This window comes from Amblyomma maculatum, chromosome 1, assembly GCF_055883805.1.
Source record: "Amblyomma maculatum isolate TAMU_Amacu chromosome 1, ASM5588380v1, whole genome shotgun sequence".
In the NCBI taxonomy this organism is placed as follows: Eukaryota; Metazoa; Arthropoda; class Arachnida; order Ixodida; family Ixodidae; genus Amblyomma; species Amblyomma maculatum.
Genome location: NC_139344.1, coordinates 277,984,779 through 278,002,676, shown reverse-complemented (window position 1 = coordinate 278,002,676; position 17,898 = coordinate 277,984,779). Strand labels below are relative to the sequence as shown.

Sequence of the window (17,898 nt, the reverse complement as noted above, 5' to 3'; positions counted from 1 at the left end):
GGTAACATTAGCCTCCTGCTTACCCACACTCCAGCAACTGTAAGCAATGCACTGCAGAGCATTTAGCAACCCCCCAAAAAAATGCCCTACCTGGGACACATGAGCCGCTGGCTGAAGCCCGGTCCTGTGTGTAGCCAGGCGGGCAACGGCACGAGTACTGGCTAGGCCTCGACGGTGACAGCAGGCAAAGGTGGGAACATGGCGCACTGGCACATGGGTTGCTAGCTGCAAGAATGAAATGTATGCACAAAAAAACGCCTCTGAGTTGAATTATGTTTAGACAAAGAAAGACTGCAACCAGTGAGTACAAAGCAGGCACTACGCTTGCGGAGAGCAGAAAACCTGTACGGTACTGAATAAGCATACAAATGGCATGCCCTCAATGGGCAAGTGGTATGGATCATGTAGCAAGCAGATTGCACTACATTGAAACTGGTTCATCAAAATGATGCAACAGTTGAAAAATTCTGCAATAACAAAGAATTAAAAAAATTTACTATTTCAATTCTGGGCACAACATTTTGCCCAGTATTCAAGAAACAGGTAAATTTTAACAACAAGGCACACATGTCAGTCATTAAGACCGCACCAGCTTGAACAAGAAGCAGGAGGAAGGTCTCAACTACTGAGGCTTTGCCTAGGCTCAGATGACAAAATCCTCTAGTGGAAACGCTGGTCAGTAGAAATGTGCTTTCTGCATTTCCCTCGTTCAAATTTGCACTACCAGGAATTCCCCTTTCCCTGCTCTCTACTGACAACTAACAAGTTTTCAATAAAGTGCAGGAGTGATGTAAAACAAATTTCCAGGTTTCAGTCTTCAACATGGTTCCACAGTGGTACATTGTTACTAGGTACATTATTACATTCCAGTTTGTGACATGCAAAGCAGCATGACAGGTTCACTCACATGGTGGCTGTAGCACTGGATGGTTCACATGAATGCCCAGAGGTTGGCTCACTAGGTGAGACACAACAGTTTGGTTGGTGCCTCGGAACTTCTGACAAGACAGCACCCTGTTCAGCTGACGATCTGTCCAATACAGAGTGTCTTCAAAGATGGTTAGAGAGTGTGGGTGCAGCAGGTACTGAAAAACAGAATGCATGCCCACAAATTTCAAGCAAAATTACATTCTTTCTTACCTTAGATGTGCACTAATTGCACACATTACCAATGTGCGTACTTTACACTGATATGTTTTGCATTCAGGGCAAAATATGATATGCCCGCGAATGTTTAAACAAATAAAATGTCTTTTTTCTGTCTCTCATTATTGGCATATTAACCCTTTCAGTGTCAGGTTTTCTCTGAAAGTGATGCCCCCACAAGAAGGGAGCCATTTCAGCAGCCCAAATAAAGGAAAAGCAAGAACTTATGAGCACAAGAGAAACTAGAGAGAGAATGACACAGCAAACTTCGCTTGCTGATACTAGCAGCAAGTGAGCCCGAAGAGGGGTGGCTACACGTGCTTTTCAAACCTGATGCCCTGTAGCGGATGCTGCGTGAGAATGACGAAAAAACTTCAAATTTAAAACAAATGGCAGCAGCACCCTTGTGAATGTTTGAACAAAGAATTGCGAGTACTCACACACTCTTTCCGCAAGCTAACCGTGTGGCGCTAGCACTCCCCCAAAGAGGGAAGGGCTGCCATGGTTTCTCTGTAGTCTTCAACTGACAAACCCAGCAGAGAGATGATAATATGAGCTTCTAGAAATATACTACGGATAGTGACACCACCCCAAGTGTACTAGCTTTGCATTTGGGCACACATTTTTGAATGCAGAGGGCAATATGTACAACTACAGTAATGACACTGTAAGGTTTAACAGATGTCTACCAAAGTAAAACTCAGTGCCAAAAGGCTCCAGTCGAAAATAGTTAGATAAAACATTCTGCAGACAAGAGAGCACTCACGTGGTTGTGGGCTAGCACTTGCTGACGTCCTGAGCCATCGTAATTGCAGAAGTCAATGTAGTCCAGCTTGCTATCAGCAAAATAAATGCGCTTGTTGGGCAGGTCCAGGGTCAGCCCATTGGGCCAATAGATCTTGGTGTGAACAATTGTCTTCCGCATGGTACCATCAAGGCCGACGCTCTCAACCCGTGGGTTTTCGCCCCAATCAGTCCAAAACATGAGCCGCACTCTGAAAGTTATGCCAGGAATACACCAGGATCAACATAACAAACCTTGAAGACAGGAGTAAAATGGACAGTAATAACATATGACAAAGAATTCCCGACAGATCCACACTAATAATAAGTAAAAATGTTGAAGGCTGGACTGTATTTAATAAAACCTTACTTCTGACTTCAGTTGAAACTTTTCAAACTATATTATATGCAATTAACTGTAACAAAGTTTAGTTGTTTTTCCCCCTCCTCCTGTTTACAGTTTCTCTGGTTTCTTCTTAATGCCAATTTTTCTACATACGCTTTTAAGTCCATGCAAATGAAGAATTAAAATGCAATCACCCTTCTCTAGGGTCCAAAGACAGTCCTCTTGGCTGACTGATGTTTTCCTTGAGCAACACGATGTGGTTTTTCCCATCCAGTGTGGACACTTCGATTGTTTTGAGCCGAGAATCCACCCAGTAAAGATTGCGAGCCACCCAGTCAACAGCCAAACCTTCTACTAGATCAAGGCCACTAGAGATCACCTGGAAGGAATCGTAAGGCGATGCTGGAGCACATTCTCAAAAGCACTTCAAAGACAGGCAGTTCATATATTTTTTAAACTTCAAAACCAATCGTTAAAAGCATTTGTACAACATATGCAGGCTCATGTAAGGTGCTCCATCTTACATACACACTTCGCTGAATTGAAACAACATTTAACTACAATATTAACATTATAAAGCTCTCGACACAGTACTGTTTAAATTTCCAGTCTACATCTGAACTGAAATAAGTTATTTAATGACACGATAAACTACTCAAATCATTCGACACAGCATTGCTTTAATTGCCAGTCTATTTACAGGTAAACAACACATATGCCTACTCAATTCAACAACACAGGCCAGTCAGCCTGTATGCATTCAAACAACATAGAATTGATGTATGCATATGTACTTAGTTTGCCCACCAACAGCCTATCTTCCAAATTGCCTTCCCAAACCATTTCTGATCTGCTGTTCCTACTATAAGTTAATGACAATTTCAAGATGACAAAGCATACAAATTTGTGCACAACACCAACCACTTGTGGCTCTCCGCCTTTGGTCAGCCGGAAGACTTTCTTCACGCTCATGTCTGACCAGTAAATAGTGTTTGTGGCCATATCTGAAGCAGTTGCCACAACATTCTCCACTTTGACTGGCACCCGCTCCAGGAAGCTTGTGTCCAGGTTGGCAACCAAGATGGAACGCCGATTCGAAATTACCAGGAAAGCATCAGACCTGTCTTTAGCACAGAAAGAAAAAAGCAGTACAATACACTGGTCATGCCCTAAGGTCACATTTTCAAAACAAGTACAACCCTATGCTTTCCAAAAAAGAATTGAAAGCTAAATATTAAATGCAAAGACTACACTCTCATATAAAGCTTGTAACCAACCTCACTTGCCTCTTTATAATGTCAGGAGTTTAATTGAAGTACTACTGGTTTACAGTAATGGTTTACAGTCCTTTAACATGGTTACTAATGCTACAGTTTTACCAAACAGTACCGCGAGCACCTTTTCACACAACTAGAAACAAGTATTTCAAGGTTAGCCCTATTTCTGACCCTCCTGCAAAAATATTTCCCTTGTTTTTACAATAAGGCAAATACATACCAGTGGAAGAAAAAAAAGAAGTGTTTCAAACACTTACTCGTTGCTTTGCATTTGTGTTTGAGCTCGAGGGTGTAACCTGGCTCGCATGAGCATGTGAATGATCCCTTGCTGTTTGTGCAGTGCTGACTACAGGTTCCAGCAATGAGACACTCATTGAGGTCTAAAAACAAGAGAAAAAGTAGGCTTTCACATTGCATTTGAAACTGGACTGCAAAAAGCAATTTCAAAAATCTCCACAAGTAAAGAGAGTTGACGCAGCTAAAGTATATATGAAATGCCTGCAAGAGAGCAAATCATCCCAAGAAGTTCTAAGTGCAGAACAAAATGTTGCAAATCAGGAAATTCTTATGAAATGAAAGTTCACCAAGTGTGTAAGCCCGCAGTGAAATATGTCTAGCGCATTCGCAATTAACAATGCATTGTGTCGGAGGATATTACCAAGGTTTCATGCTCAGTACAGCTTTTTACCGAACAAGAAAGCCATTCACTTCATTGATAGCTTCTACGAGACTATTTTGAAGACTACAGACACCGGTAATGTTAATTTGTCTCTGTAGCAGACATTTTATGAAAGCATTTTCTACAGCCTGTACAAGCAGCCCAATTTCAAAACTTCTTGAACAGAAGTGCTCTTTTTATATTCCTTGCATGATCGCAATAGGCAAGGACATATGTCGGCACGTGAGTTAGACAAAACACAACTGGTTACAGCAACAGCGCAAGCATACTCACCAACACAAGTCGTCGTATCATTGAGCACCTCCCCCTTCGGACAGGTACAAAGTGGGCCCAGGGGTGTGACATGACATCCATGCGTGCACCCAGCCTTATTTCCCTTGCAGGGCGTTGATGCTGCAACACACAAGCAACATTTCTTTTTTTTTTTTACCATTCTTTACATTTTCAGAGTTTACGAAGCAACTGAACTCACCACAGCCAGGGCCTTCATCGGCCCCATTGGGACAATCAGGTTTTCCATCACACACCAAGGATATGTTCACACAGCGATCAGTAACTCCAGGGCAAAGCCATTGGCCATGCTCACACTGGAACTTCGGTGCAACTGAAAAATAAGTCACATTTCGCATTTTGTGCAGAGATACCAAAGCAAAAGTAAATGCAGTAAACAAGAAAAAATTCCACGGCGCATAATTTCTGTGCAAGCAAGGTTTGCTTAAAGTATACAAACTAAGAAATGGCAGAAATGTATTTGATTATAGTTCTGATCTTAGATTCCAAGCAGATTCCAAACGTCGAATTTGTCAAAATTAGCCCTACTGTAATGGATTCTGGTACATTCCTCTAGGTCACAATACAATGGGCATTAGGAGCAAAATTGCTGAATGAAGTGGCTGCACCTTCCTAAGCTCATATGATTTCTACTCTTTCATGCATTTACAAGCAGCATTACTGCAGCCACTTTTTTTGCTAAAAAAATGAAACCAGCACAAAATTTCTATCGAAAATTATCAAGACAGGGTGGTATGTTCTTTCGTATTTATTCATGTGATGAAGTGCAAAAATATTCTTAGTAATTGGCAATGACTACATTATGTTCAAAATATTGTAGACCCCTCCTTACCACAGGCATGCCTGGCATCCTCATCAGAGTTATCTCCGCAGTCATCACTGCCATCACAAATCCAGGACTTGAAAATACACTTTGAATTGTTGCACTTGAAGTGATTTTGTGGACACTCAACTTGACCTGAAAGACAAGCCGCACTTGAAGTGATTTTGTGGACACTCAACTTGACCTGAAAAACAAGCCTGAGTGTCTAAAACAATCAAATGAAAACATTTCCCTTTTTATGCTAATGAGATTTTATTCTCATAAAAGAAAAATTTAGGGGACACTTAATTACACTGCACATTCACAATGCGAGAGGATTAAAGCCTGAAACTTGCTCTGCCTGCTTTTCCCCCTTGCTGCTTGCAGCATATGCAGACTCTGTGCAGCTGCCGATACTCCATCCCTGGAGAAACACTGCTATGATCGCCCTCCTCGCTTGCAAGGATTTCCCACTGCAACAGGCACCCGTGGCATCGATTCTGGCTCCATTCCAAACTGACATTGGGAGTTGTCGAGGCACATCTGCGCACAACCAAGCCCAGCTACCCACTGATGCAGAGCCCACTCGGTCATCACAAGGCCAGAACGCCTGCCAATGTCGTGTTGTCTTATGATATCACACACCGTTGTCGACCAATAACCAAATTTTATGCCAAACGACACGAGATGTCGGATGTAAGTTTTTTCTTCCGATGAGGCTTTCAATCCTATTGCATTAAAAAATAGAAAACGCTCACCACAAGAGGAAGGTTCATCGCTCCCATCTTCACAGTCAGCATTGCCATCACAATACCACAGCTTTGGAATGCACACCCTTGACTTTTTGCACTGGAAGGATTTCTCTAAGTCACACTGATCAGGAGCCAATGATGCTGCAAAGAAAAAAAATGACAGTGGTTTAGCCATCTAAGCATTAGGTTTACATGCAAAAGCTAGAAAAGCTTTCACATTAAACAGGCTTAGTTAGACCTATTAAAATTATCAGAATCTAATCAAGGAAAGTAATTATGGCCAATGTGTGCTCTGACAGCAGTGTACCACTGTAATGTGACCCTACAGACCTCTATACTTAACAAGGCGTATTAAGGAGACGTTTATAAGTAGGTTTGCAAGCATTTGCCACATCAGTGCAAGACAGCTGGTACAAAGGGCACACAGATAAAACAACAAAAAGGAACTCACGAATGAAAGATGCACTGCAGGTTGCTAAGTTATAGAAGCAGAATAAGTTTCATGAGCAAAATAATGATTGAACTTAAAAAATTATGGCATTAGCACATATTTAAGCACCTTAATTCATTCTCCAAAGAGAGGGGCTTAAAATTTTAAAAAGTGAACTGAAACAGAATTCATAAATTGGTATCTCAAAATAACAGCTTGAGGGGCAAGTTGGTGCTGCATAGTACCCAGAAATGTGGCGCATGCAGTAAAGTATATATAGGGCAGACTAGAAGATGTATAAATGATAGAATAAGGAAACATGAGAAGTCCATAGAAAATGGGAAGGGGTCAAATTTACCCCTGCACTGTCAGAGGTGCAAGTGTGAGCCACTGTTTAGCAGGCTTAATATCTTAGGGAAGAGTCTGGAGAAGATGGTGCGCGAAATTTTGGAGGCGTTCTGGATACAGAAGAATGAAGACATTTGTGTTAGTGAAGCCTCGCTGAGTTTACGTAGGAAAGAATTTACTTTTATTGAGGAATCTTCTTGAGTAATGAAAAGAATTGAGTTTATTATCAGCCCTAAAGCTGTTATGCTTAGACACATCTCGTGTATTGTGGCCATGTTTGTTTATTGATCCTCCTGTCCCTCAAGTACATGTACTTCTCATTCTCATGTACTTTGTTGCTTTGTAGACATTAATAACAGACATGCTGGGCAGGTTACAGTTTTTTATATAGAGACTACACAGGTGATGTGTTTTAGATGGACATATCATACTGCACATGTGTGGTGGTTGTTTGCTAGTGTGTAACTATGTGGTGGACTTTGTGACTGTCCAGTTTGGATGATGGGTGTGGTACTCTGGGACAATTGTGGTATTAGCTGCTGGGCAAAGAAGAGGTGTGTGGAGATGTACTTGAGTGTAGAATTGGTGACTGTCATGCTTGGACGATGTTTATGTTCTGCGGGGAAGAAAGTGCTACTATCTATTTGGCAAAGAAGAGGATGATGAGAAGATGTACTTGGGTGTAGAAGAGGAGGAGTGGTGAAGAGGAAGTGTGTGTTCAGATCCATATTACAGTTGGTAGTGTGCACCTGTGTTGTGTTTCTTCGCATGTGATTGTGTTTGTTGCGCCACATTTCTGGGTACCATAAATTGGTACTTTGCTTTTTCTGGAGTGAGGTTCCTGGAAGATGGAGGAAGGAAGTGTTCAATTTTGCATTAAAACCGCACATGCACTGCGTTCCATAAAGACAGTGCACAATTCCTTCCATGCTAGTGGTTTGCAAGAAAAACACAGGCTTGCCTATTTCACATTATAGTGCACAAGAATTATTGTGTATGGTAACACTCACGGCAGCCTTGTTCGTCGGAGCCATCTTGGCAGTCACTAACTCCATCACATCGATAGCTTTCATGGATGCACTGCTTTTTGTTTGCGCACTGAAACTGTGAAGAGCTGCAGACAGCAGGAGGGCAGTTGTTCTCATCAGCTTGGTCAAAGCAGTCATTGTCTCCATCACACACCCAGCTGCGTGGGATGCAGTGACCTGATCCAGGGCAAGTGAACTGGTAATAGGCACACGTCTTTTCCTCTGAAAAACAAAAGCAGTTTAGGTATTACTTAGAATTAGCTTCGATTTAATTTATATGCAGTACTTCTGCCATTCCAAGGAAAAACTAGGAGCTGTAGAGATATAGCCCTAACACCCTGCAACTTTGTGAGCCAGTTCTCGGTGGCAAGAAAAAACAGAAATGACAACCATGATTATGTCAACACCTGAGCCTTTGCATGAGGACATATGCAGGTTGGAGCAGAAAATGGCAATAACAGGTTGTTTCTATTTCCACTAGACTCAGTTTTACAAATGATACCACTTCAGCACAAGCTGATAACCACACCTTACCTCTTTCTTTACTGTGCCCATTCAGCATTGTTAGCCACCTATTGATAACTTTTCACGACGATTTCAGAGCCTAACATGTTGCTTACACGTTGTGCCATTTAGCATGTAATCATGCAACTTAAGTTTACTTTTCAATGCAGTTTTCTTTTGTCTCACGGCACCAATTTTTGAACGCGTCCTGAAGACAGTACAATTATTAGTTCACTAATAAGACTTCCACACTAATTTTGGAGCCTTCCGTGTTGGTTACGAACACACTGCACTACCTGGCATGTAATCAGACAATTCAAGTTTCATTTCGAATGTTTTCTTTCTTCCTCTCAAAGTACCATTTTTTAAACTTGTTCCAAAGGTGCAGTAACGTCTAGGCCAAAAACAAGAATGGCCAGCTTGAAAACTCAACTCTCGTCCCTTCACCTAGTCTGCGGTTGATTTTGTCAACACCTCAAACAGCAGCATGTCTGAACATGCTGCTTTTACCATCAGAATTCAGTTATGACAGCGATGATGATGGTAGCCAGGCTGAAACACCAGTGTCCACGCTCTGGATAGTTTTGCTTTTGTTGTTGACCTTGTTTTGCATGCCTAGTTATTATTTTGCACCAAGAATACTATTAAACTTGAACTTCCATTTTTTTTTTTTTTCACAGATTGTGGCCAATAAGAAGCAGCCAAGCATTTTGTATATTCCAGAAAAATTAATTTTTTTTCCTTTTCAGGTACAAGTGCATATTTACAAATTTTGCTCAGCATTTTTTCTGAAACCTTGTTTTGTCAAAAAAATTGTTGCGATGCATATTTTGCTGTTCAAACTGATATGCCTACAAAGCACGTTTATTTAGCTTCCATTTCATGTGTTACATAAAATAGTCAATTAAGTTTAAGTAGCTTTTGCACACAAAAATCAGTACCGATACCTACAAAATTTTCCCCATGGTAAGGAAAGAGTTAATATAATGCTACCACAGTGGCAGCAGTTCAAAAAACCAAAGCAATAACTCAAGCAGTGCACCATCACCTATGTGCCAGCATACTCACTGCAAAAATCTCCTTCATCAGACCCATCCCCACAGTCATTTTCCGAGTCACACTTCCAAGACTGTGGAATGCATCGTCCATTTTCACAGGAAAACTCTGAATTGTCACACTTCACATTGGCTGAAGATAAAAAGCAAGTAGAATTAGTTTCTATCTCTGTGCGAAAGAAAGAATGCAATGTCCAAAAGGCAGTGAGAGCAAAGACGTACTGCATCCAGTTTCATCTGAAAAGTCGCCGCAGTCATTGTCAGAGTCGCACTTAAATGACAGAGGTATGCATCGCCCACTGCCACACCTGAACTCTCGGGGGCTGCATGTGTTGCCTGCAGAAATAAGTGACAGTATGCAATTACGTAATGTCACATCACATGGGCACCTCAGATAATGAAGCTGTTAAAGCAAGAAAAAGGTTTGAGCTTTTATAAGTCAATAAATTCATTTTTTTAAGGTAAGGTAGTACAACTTTTATGGGTGCAAACCTTATGATACGTTTATTTACAAATATTTGCAACAAGCATTCCATTAAATTCTACAAAGATGGTTCAAGGTGCAGCCAAAAATATGAAAGCAGTTCCTTTATTAAAACAGCTCCCAAGAAAACTGAATTTCTCAAATTTTTTACACACCAAAAACAGGAGGCAGTTAAGCCAGTAGTCTTGCAATCAGCATCAAAACAAATTAGACCCTGTTAACCACTATGGTAAGCACTAGTAGCGTCAAAGCACAGCGAATAGGCTGTAGATTCAGTACACGACTTGTGGATTGGTACAGAATAATCAAAGCATACACTTTCAGTCAAAGCATTATGCACACTGACACAAGCAATATGGCCTGAAAAAGTTCACTTTTAAATGACTTACGTGTGCAGTTGTTCATCTCATCCGAGTTGTCAAGACAGTCATCATCTCCATCGCACACCCACGTCTTAGGAATGCAACGCTGGTTCTCACAAGTAAAGTCCCATGTGTTAGGACATGCCTGCACAGGTGGCTCGGCCGATGGGTCAGAAATGCACGTCCTGTTGTCCTTGGACAGCTGCTCCCCATATGGACAGCCACAGCTCACAACCAGATCGGGACCCTGGCTTCCATTTGAAGGGACAGGAAAGCACAGCTTCTGACAGCCACCATTGTTGAATTGACATGGGTGCCGACCTAAGCAGTGTAAAAGGAGACATCACTCAGTGTGCACTGAGCATGCTTACTAGCTTTGCATACACAGTCTTCATTCTCTTTCATTTAATTACAGGCAGTGTAGACACATACAGGTAGGAAAAGGATGAACCATGCTTAATCAAAGTCAAAGCTTGTGTGCTTTACATAAAACTACACACAAGAAGACTATTGTAGTAGTATTATAGAATGCAAGCCAAGTCAGAGGTACTTCTTATTCATTTGTACAAAGGAGCTGAAGAGGGCAATGAAAAACAGTACAGTTTTCCATTGTACTCTTCATTCTCTGTATACTATAGGCAGGAAAGCTTAGATTTAGACTAAAACTCAGTTTCTCGAGCCATGGCACAGCAGTAGCATTTTACTCTGTCGGTAAATGCTATAGAATAATATAAGGATAACATAGCACAAGTTCCATAGTAGATTTTCTGACTGTACAGCTGTTCTGCAATAAACATTTAAAATCACTTTCAAGGTCTATTTACTTCTACTGATAAGTACATTATAACATTCTTACACACTGAACACTTCTTTTTATGCAAGAAGTTCTATCATGTATCCAAGCTTCAGTAATGGTTAGATCTGGTGTGGTGTTTCCCCGATGTTGCATTTTGCAACATATCCACTCAAGATACATAGATGATGCCCCGGTTAGCATGAACCCCAATATTTGCAACCTCGAGCAAGTTGGGTCAGGCCTGTAATACAGAGGAGGGTGCTAAGAATCTCTGGATCTGAACATGCTACGATTGCGAACTGAACATTGCAACGTTTACTGATAGAACCTAATCTAGTGAGGCTAGTCTAGCAGTGCCATTCAAGGAACAAGCATGCATTAAATGGGATACCACAGGACCAAAGTGAGCAGGACAAAAAAGCATGCAGAATACCAAAGGGCAGGCATGCATCATACTATTATGGTTTAGTGGAGAGACTAGAACTAGGTGCTGGCAAATTTAGCATGCTCTAAAGAATGGTGGTAGCCTGAAAGCTGTCAAGAGAAAACTAGGCATAGGCCAAAATCAAATGTATGCACTAAAAGACATAGTGGGCAATGTCATTGCTAACATGGATAAGATAGTTAACGTATCCAAGGAGTTCTACACCGATCTATGTTACTAGAATGATAGAGTGGCATCAGTTCAGAACAATTGCACATCTTCTGCTGGCAACGAAGAACAAATTAAAGAAAGCCTTCAAAAAGGGAGAAATGAAAAGTGTGAAAGCAGCTGGGGAAGATCAGACAACTGCCGATCTCTTGAAGTTCATGAGGGTATAGTTGCTGGCTAGTTGGTTTAAAAGGAAGTAGCACAAATGCAGGACAAAAAGAGGAACACAGTGCCTGCTTTATTCGTTCCTTTCTTTGTCCCATGTTTGCACTGTTCCCTTTTAAGAACTCTTGAAGGATGGTAGAGAAATTATGCTAAAATAACTCTCTACCCTGTATATGCAATGCCTGATAACCTCGAAGAATACTGGAATGCTGCAAACGCTAACATTATCCATAAAAAAAGAAGACGTCAAGGACTTGAAAAATTACAGACCAATCAGCTTGCTGTCATTTACCAACAAGGTATTTACTAAGGTAATTGCCAATATAATTAGGACAACCTCAGACTTTAATCAACCAAAAAACCCGGCAGGTTTTTGCAAAAGACCTTGACAACAGATCATACAGCCACTATCATCCAGGTGATAGAGAAATGCAAAGAATACTCAACCTCTCTATATATTTGATACAGCTGAAACATCAGCAGTCACGCAGGCCTTGTGAAAGCAGGTGTAGGTGAGGCATATGTGAAAGTACTGGAAGATATCTGTAGTGGCTGCACTGCAACCAAAGTCCTCCATACACAATGTATTAAAAGTATTAAAATCCCAGTAAAAAAGGGTATTAGGCAAGGAGACACGATCTCTCCAGTGGTATTTACTGCTTCCTTTAGTCAGAGATTTGGCGACAACATTGCCTTGCTAAGTTGCTAAGTAACTCGGGGGACGAACTGCAAAGAATAATCAATGGCCTAGAAATGCAAAGTAGAATGCCCCGCCGTGGTGGTGCAGTGTTTAGGGCGCTCGACTACTGTGCCCAAGGATGCGGGGTCGAATCCCAGCTGCGGCGGCCACTTTTTGATGGAGGTGAAAAGCAAGGCACCCGTGTGCTGTAGGATGTCGGTGCACGTTAAAGAACCCCAGGTGGTCGAAATTTCCAGCGCCCTCCACTACGGCATCTCTCATAGCCCGAGTTGCTTTAGGACATTAAACCCCACAAACAACAACAACAATGCAAAGGAGAGCGGCAGGTCTAAAAAATTGATATGCAGAAAATGAAAGTAATGCTCAAAAGCCTCTGCAGGGAACAACGGTTTAATAGGTAGCAAGGTGCTGAGAGTGGTAAGAGAATAAGCTTCCTTAATTGTCAGGACCACGAGTAAAATAACTAGAAAAATAAGACTGGGGTGGAGCACATTCAGCAAGTATTTTCAGATTATGAACGCCAGCTTACCAGTATCATTTAAGAGGAATATTTAACAGTTGCATCTTCACCTAGGGAGCAGAAATGTAAAGGCCAACGAAAAATGTTCAACTTAAATTGATCGAGGACAATGCAGAGAGCTACAGAAACGAAAGTGATAGGCGCAATGTTATTAGGCAGAAAGCGTGCATAGTGGGTCAGGGAACAAATGAAAGTTAGATATTCTAGTCGATAAGGAAGAAATAGGCATGGGCAATGCATGCAACATGAAGGCAAGATAACTATGGCCTCTAATGGCGACATCCTAGATTCAAACGATAGGCAAACGTACCAGGAAGAGGCAGAAAATTAGGTGAATGAATGACATCCAGAAGTTTGAGGATATTGGGTGGGTGCACATGGCACAGGACTGGGTTAATTGCAGGCATATCTGAAAGACTTTTGCCCTGCAGTGGGTGTAATCAGGCTGCTGCTGATGGCGACTGTCGTAGAAGTGGTGATGGTGATAAGCTAATTAATGGGGGAGAAACTAACTAAACCAAAGATCATACATCAGCTGTTCTATATATATTCATATAGAAAAGAGGTAAAGAATTTGTGAATGACCTTTTTTAATGGAGCTGTGATGTATAACAGCATTCACTGCCAAAAGCCTACAGTAGTGTGATGCTTCATAATATGTATAGAACAGCCAACCTTGCCATGACGTACATTTAACTGGGAAAAAAATGTACTGTTCCCGTACGGCATAAAGCTCTTTCATCAAAATAAATTTTAACAAAACATGACTGTACTCACCAAAGCTTATACCATACTACATGTAATTTGCGTAATTTTCTACCATATCCACACAAAAAAACAATTAAACAAAATATTTCACATCAAGAACTATGGGTGTAACCATCCACAGAACAAAGCAAGCTTGTATAGAAAGTGCGAGCAGGGAAGAGAAGTGACATCTGATTACAGTGTTAGGGTTAGGCAATGATGCAAGCATGTTATATCTGTACACTACACAGCTGCACTCGCACGCAAGATCTCCCTGAAATCAAGATGGCACCACGTCACTCCATTCACTCTCGACAGTAGTGTTTGCACAATTCAAAAAGCAAAATTCAGTTTGTATTTGTTCATTGTAATGCAACAAAATCTGATTATTTTAGCAAGTTCCGAAATGTTTCATTCAAAGCTATTCAACTTACTGTCAACTTTCTGGTTGTCCCGACTGTAGACTTTAATGCCATAAAGTCTGCTACCTTCCTCTACAGTTGTGATTATCTTCTCATCAGCTCCAGTTATCTTGTGCATTTTCAAGATCGCATCTAGCCGCCAATCTGTGACAAACAATGAATCTGCAAGACGCAAGAAAAAAGTCTTTATGCATCAAACTCCACAGAGTACAGCACTATGCAGTGGAACATGGCAGACAACTTACCTCCATGAATGACTAGCGAGAAGGGATGCTTAATGCGTGGAGAGTTGATTGTTTGGACATCTGTGCCATCCAGATTGGCATGTTGGATGTGATCGAGAAGAGCGTCGCACCAGTAAAGGCGATCAGTTTGGAAGTCTATGCTAAGCCCATTGGGCCAGCCCAGAAGCACACCTCGGAAAACCATCACATTGCTTCCATCCAGGTATGCACGGCTGATATTTGCTGGCCTGTCCCATTCAGAGTAGAAGACGTACCTGAAAAACCATATAAAGAAGTGCAGTAGTGAGTGGCAGTTGTTAGCAACACACTAATCAAGTTTTACAACAACAAAATACGCCACTCGAACAAAAGCTTTTGTAAAATACCCACTGAAACTACATTGTATCTAATGCTAAGTGTGTCAGTTGAATGAGATATTTTTTTTTCAGCAAACATATTTATAATAATCTGTGTAGCTTCCAGGTCCTAATAACACTTTTCCAGGATATATTCTTTACTTTTAACAGAGAAACTTTGAACATAGCAATTACGAAACTGTGCTGCTTCTAAAATGTTGGAACGTCACAATATTACTAGCAAAATGCCGTATCCATTTTAGGGTTGTGTTGTCCTGTTTTATGGCACATAAACAACTAAGACTATCATGCACAAAACACAAGATTAAAAGTGTGTGTGTTGTATTTATGGATTGTAGTTATTCTAATCTATATTTTGTTTAGGACGCTTGATTCTTCTAAAAACCTAAAAATATAGGACATATCAAGAAAGGTATCTTCACTTAGGAGGGAGTTGGGTCATGAAAAAAGATATCATTTAGGTCACAATTTCGAAATCTTCAGGAAATATGTATTTTTGAGTGCCAATTACAAATATGCAAATAAGTTTTATGTAAAGCTATTCCTTGAATACTTCAGCCATATTTTATGTGCGCTTTTGTGAAGAGGTTTTAAGATATTTTGCAGCAGGCAATTTGCTAAAGTGAATACCATCTGTTTCTCTTGAGTTCAAGGAATTTAATAAGAGTAACACTATCATTGTGTGTATTATGGAATTGTGTTTCTGAAGCGGCAATTTCAATATCCTACAACTCAAGTTTTATGATAGGTAGGATAGGACAATTTTACCATTAATGGATTTACCATGGATTTTAAAAAGTTGCTTGCAGACATATTTCTTAAAAGCTCTTCACAAAAGCATGCATAACATATAGCTTAAGTATTCGCAGAATAGTTTTGTGTCAAATTAAATTACAAAAATTCATGCCCCCTGAAGAGTTCATAATTGTGGCTTTGCCTACAAAAAAATAATTTTCAAGACCCAACTCCTCAAAAAAGCAACGCTCGGTAAGAAGTGATGTGCTCATTATGAAACTGCAATTTTTTTTCTGTGACAAATTAAGAAAATGAAAAAATAAAAAGCAAAACGATGCCAAATGGAATGAGCATTCTTGTTTCTGATGAGGTCTAATGGACGGCACATACTATATACCTATGGCTACACAACCCCGCTGCTCATGTTTTATTTGGCACCGACAGAACGTTTGACAACAGCCAAGATTTCAGTTTCATAACAAACTTTGTAGACAGAATTCAATGTCTTTTCACAAAGCCATAACACTTACCCTTTGTTTGGGTGAACAACAATAGCACGAGGGCGCTTCAAGTTTTTCAACAGTGTTCTTCGGTACTGGAAGTTCTTGACACTGATAACATTCAATGTTCCTTTGCGGCTATCAATGTAGTATAGGTTATGAGACACCCAGTCCAAGGCAAGGCCTTCAACACCTTCATTCTGAGATGCTAAAACATTTTCCTTTCCTGTTTTAAACAGACAAAATGGACAAAATGGATGTCAATAGATGGCATTTCATCAAAGATGTCAGCAGAAAGCGAGCACACAAACACGCACGCAAAGCTTGCAGTTACTGACCAGATCCATCAATTGTGACCCTGTAGATCACATCCAAGATGACATCAGAGTAGTAGATGAACCTTTCCCGGGCATCAAAGTCCAAACCAACAAAGCGAGCGGATTTGCTCACAATTGGCACCATAGCATCTGTGAACCCATCCTGAGTGATGTTCATAAGGCTGCCACGCACAAATTTCTGCTGAGAGTACAGCAAAAATGTGGACACCCCTGGAAGAAAAAACCAAAATTAATGCACCTCTATATACCCGCTGCCATGATTAATGGCTGCCATGGCAGCAGATTATGGCACACAATTGAGGATGTAGACCAGGAGTCTCGTATTGCTATGTGGGCCGCATTGAGAAAATTTTGTCCCTCACGAGCCAGGAGCCAGAAAATAAAAATAAATATACTAAATAAACAATCATAAAACAGTTAGTAATAATGAAATTACTAAAACGCGGCCAAAAAGTCTCGTCCATAGACGACTCTCTCACATTCTTCGCGAGAAAAAAAAAGCGGTGCTTGCGCCCTCCTACCTAAACTTCGAATGGTTGCCAGTTCAGGATGGCTTGGAGAAAACTGCTGAAAGGCTATGCAGTTAAATCTCGTTGCAAGAGACACTGTTACAAGAGACACTCGGTTATAAGAGACATTTGAAAATGGTTTCGTTGGTTTTCCTATGTCTGTCATGTTAACAACATTGCATACAAGAGACATGGTTACAAGAGACACTCGGTTACTAAGTATCACTTTTTCAGGTTCGTGGAGTAAATTCTTCACTATTTAGAAGAGACACAACCCAGGTGTGCTCATGCAATGCGTCTGGAACGCATCAACTCGTAAATGATGCACTTCAGATTCCCTTAGCTAAATTCTGTTCCATATCAGTGTTCTTTTTGTTGTGTATGTCAGGAACTGAGGAGTGCTTCCCCATGATTGGAAAGCCAAACGGCATCGCATTACTGTTACCTACGAAGCAAATCAAAATGCATGAATGACATTCAGCATTTTGAACTCCTCACTGTTAAAATTTGATCACAAGATGAAAGCAAGGACTCCTGATGTCTTTCTCTTTGTGAATCATTTGAGGGTGACGAGCATGTAAGAGTAGCAATAGGAAGGCTTGCAAAGTGAAGTGCTTTACCTCCAGAATTTGGGAAGGAATACTTTCTGCACTTGCAAAAATACATACTAGTATGAATAACTTCTTTAAGCTTTCCTGAACAATTTCCTGTTAATGCGTGTGAATGTATTTATATGCTGATGTGCAGTAAACTGATCAACACAGTGCTTTTAGAATTTTTGGTTACTAGAGACATTGCTTACAAGAGACATGTTTTTCAGGTCCCTTGAGTGTCTCTTGTAACGAGGTTTTACTGCAATTGTAATACCATAGTCAATGTCTGTTTGAAGTTCACACAGGATAAGGTACCACTGCTTAACTCTTGAC

General features: G+C 40.7%; 1 protein-coding gene across 4 annotated transcripts in view; it reads right to left on the bottom strand.

The window, feature by feature from the left end:
* The window catches only part of mgl (low-density lipoprotein receptor-related protein megalin), a 190,113-nt gene that overhangs the window by 42,772 nt on the left and 129,443 nt on the right, over positions 1–17,898 (bottom strand). For all 4 annotated transcript variants that reach the window (XM_084591382.1, XM_084591383.1, XM_084591385.1 and 1 more), the window contains 18 exons: positions 16,464–16,673; positions 16,156–16,351; positions 14,535–14,788; positions 14,302–14,451; positions 10,315–10,608; positions 9,664–9,777; positions 9,455–9,574; positions 7,865–8,104; positions 6,083–6,217; positions 5,355–5,480; positions 4,704–4,835; positions 4,505–4,624; positions 3,810–3,932; positions 3,197–3,399; positions 2,470–2,654; positions 1,913–2,141; positions 908–1,085; positions 91–225 (listed from right to left, as the gene is read on the bottom strand). In XM_084591382.1, coding sequence (XP_084447508.1) covers positions 91–225; positions 908–1,085; positions 1,913–2,141; positions 2,470–2,654; positions 3,197–3,399; positions 3,810–3,932; positions 4,505–4,624; positions 4,704–4,835; positions 5,355–5,480; positions 6,083–6,217; positions 7,865–8,104; positions 9,455–9,574; positions 9,664–9,777; positions 10,315–10,608; positions 14,302–14,451; positions 14,535–14,788; positions 16,156–16,351; positions 16,464–16,673 — 3,144 coding nt within the window. The remainder of the gene's footprint in view (positions 1–90; positions 226–907; positions 1,086–1,912; positions 2,142–2,469; positions 2,655–3,196; positions 3,400–3,809; positions 3,933–4,504; positions 4,625–4,703; positions 4,836–5,354; positions 5,481–6,082; positions 6,218–7,864; positions 8,105–9,454; positions 9,575–9,663; positions 9,778–10,314; positions 10,609–14,301; positions 14,452–14,534; positions 14,789–16,155; positions 16,352–16,463; positions 16,674–17,898) is intronic.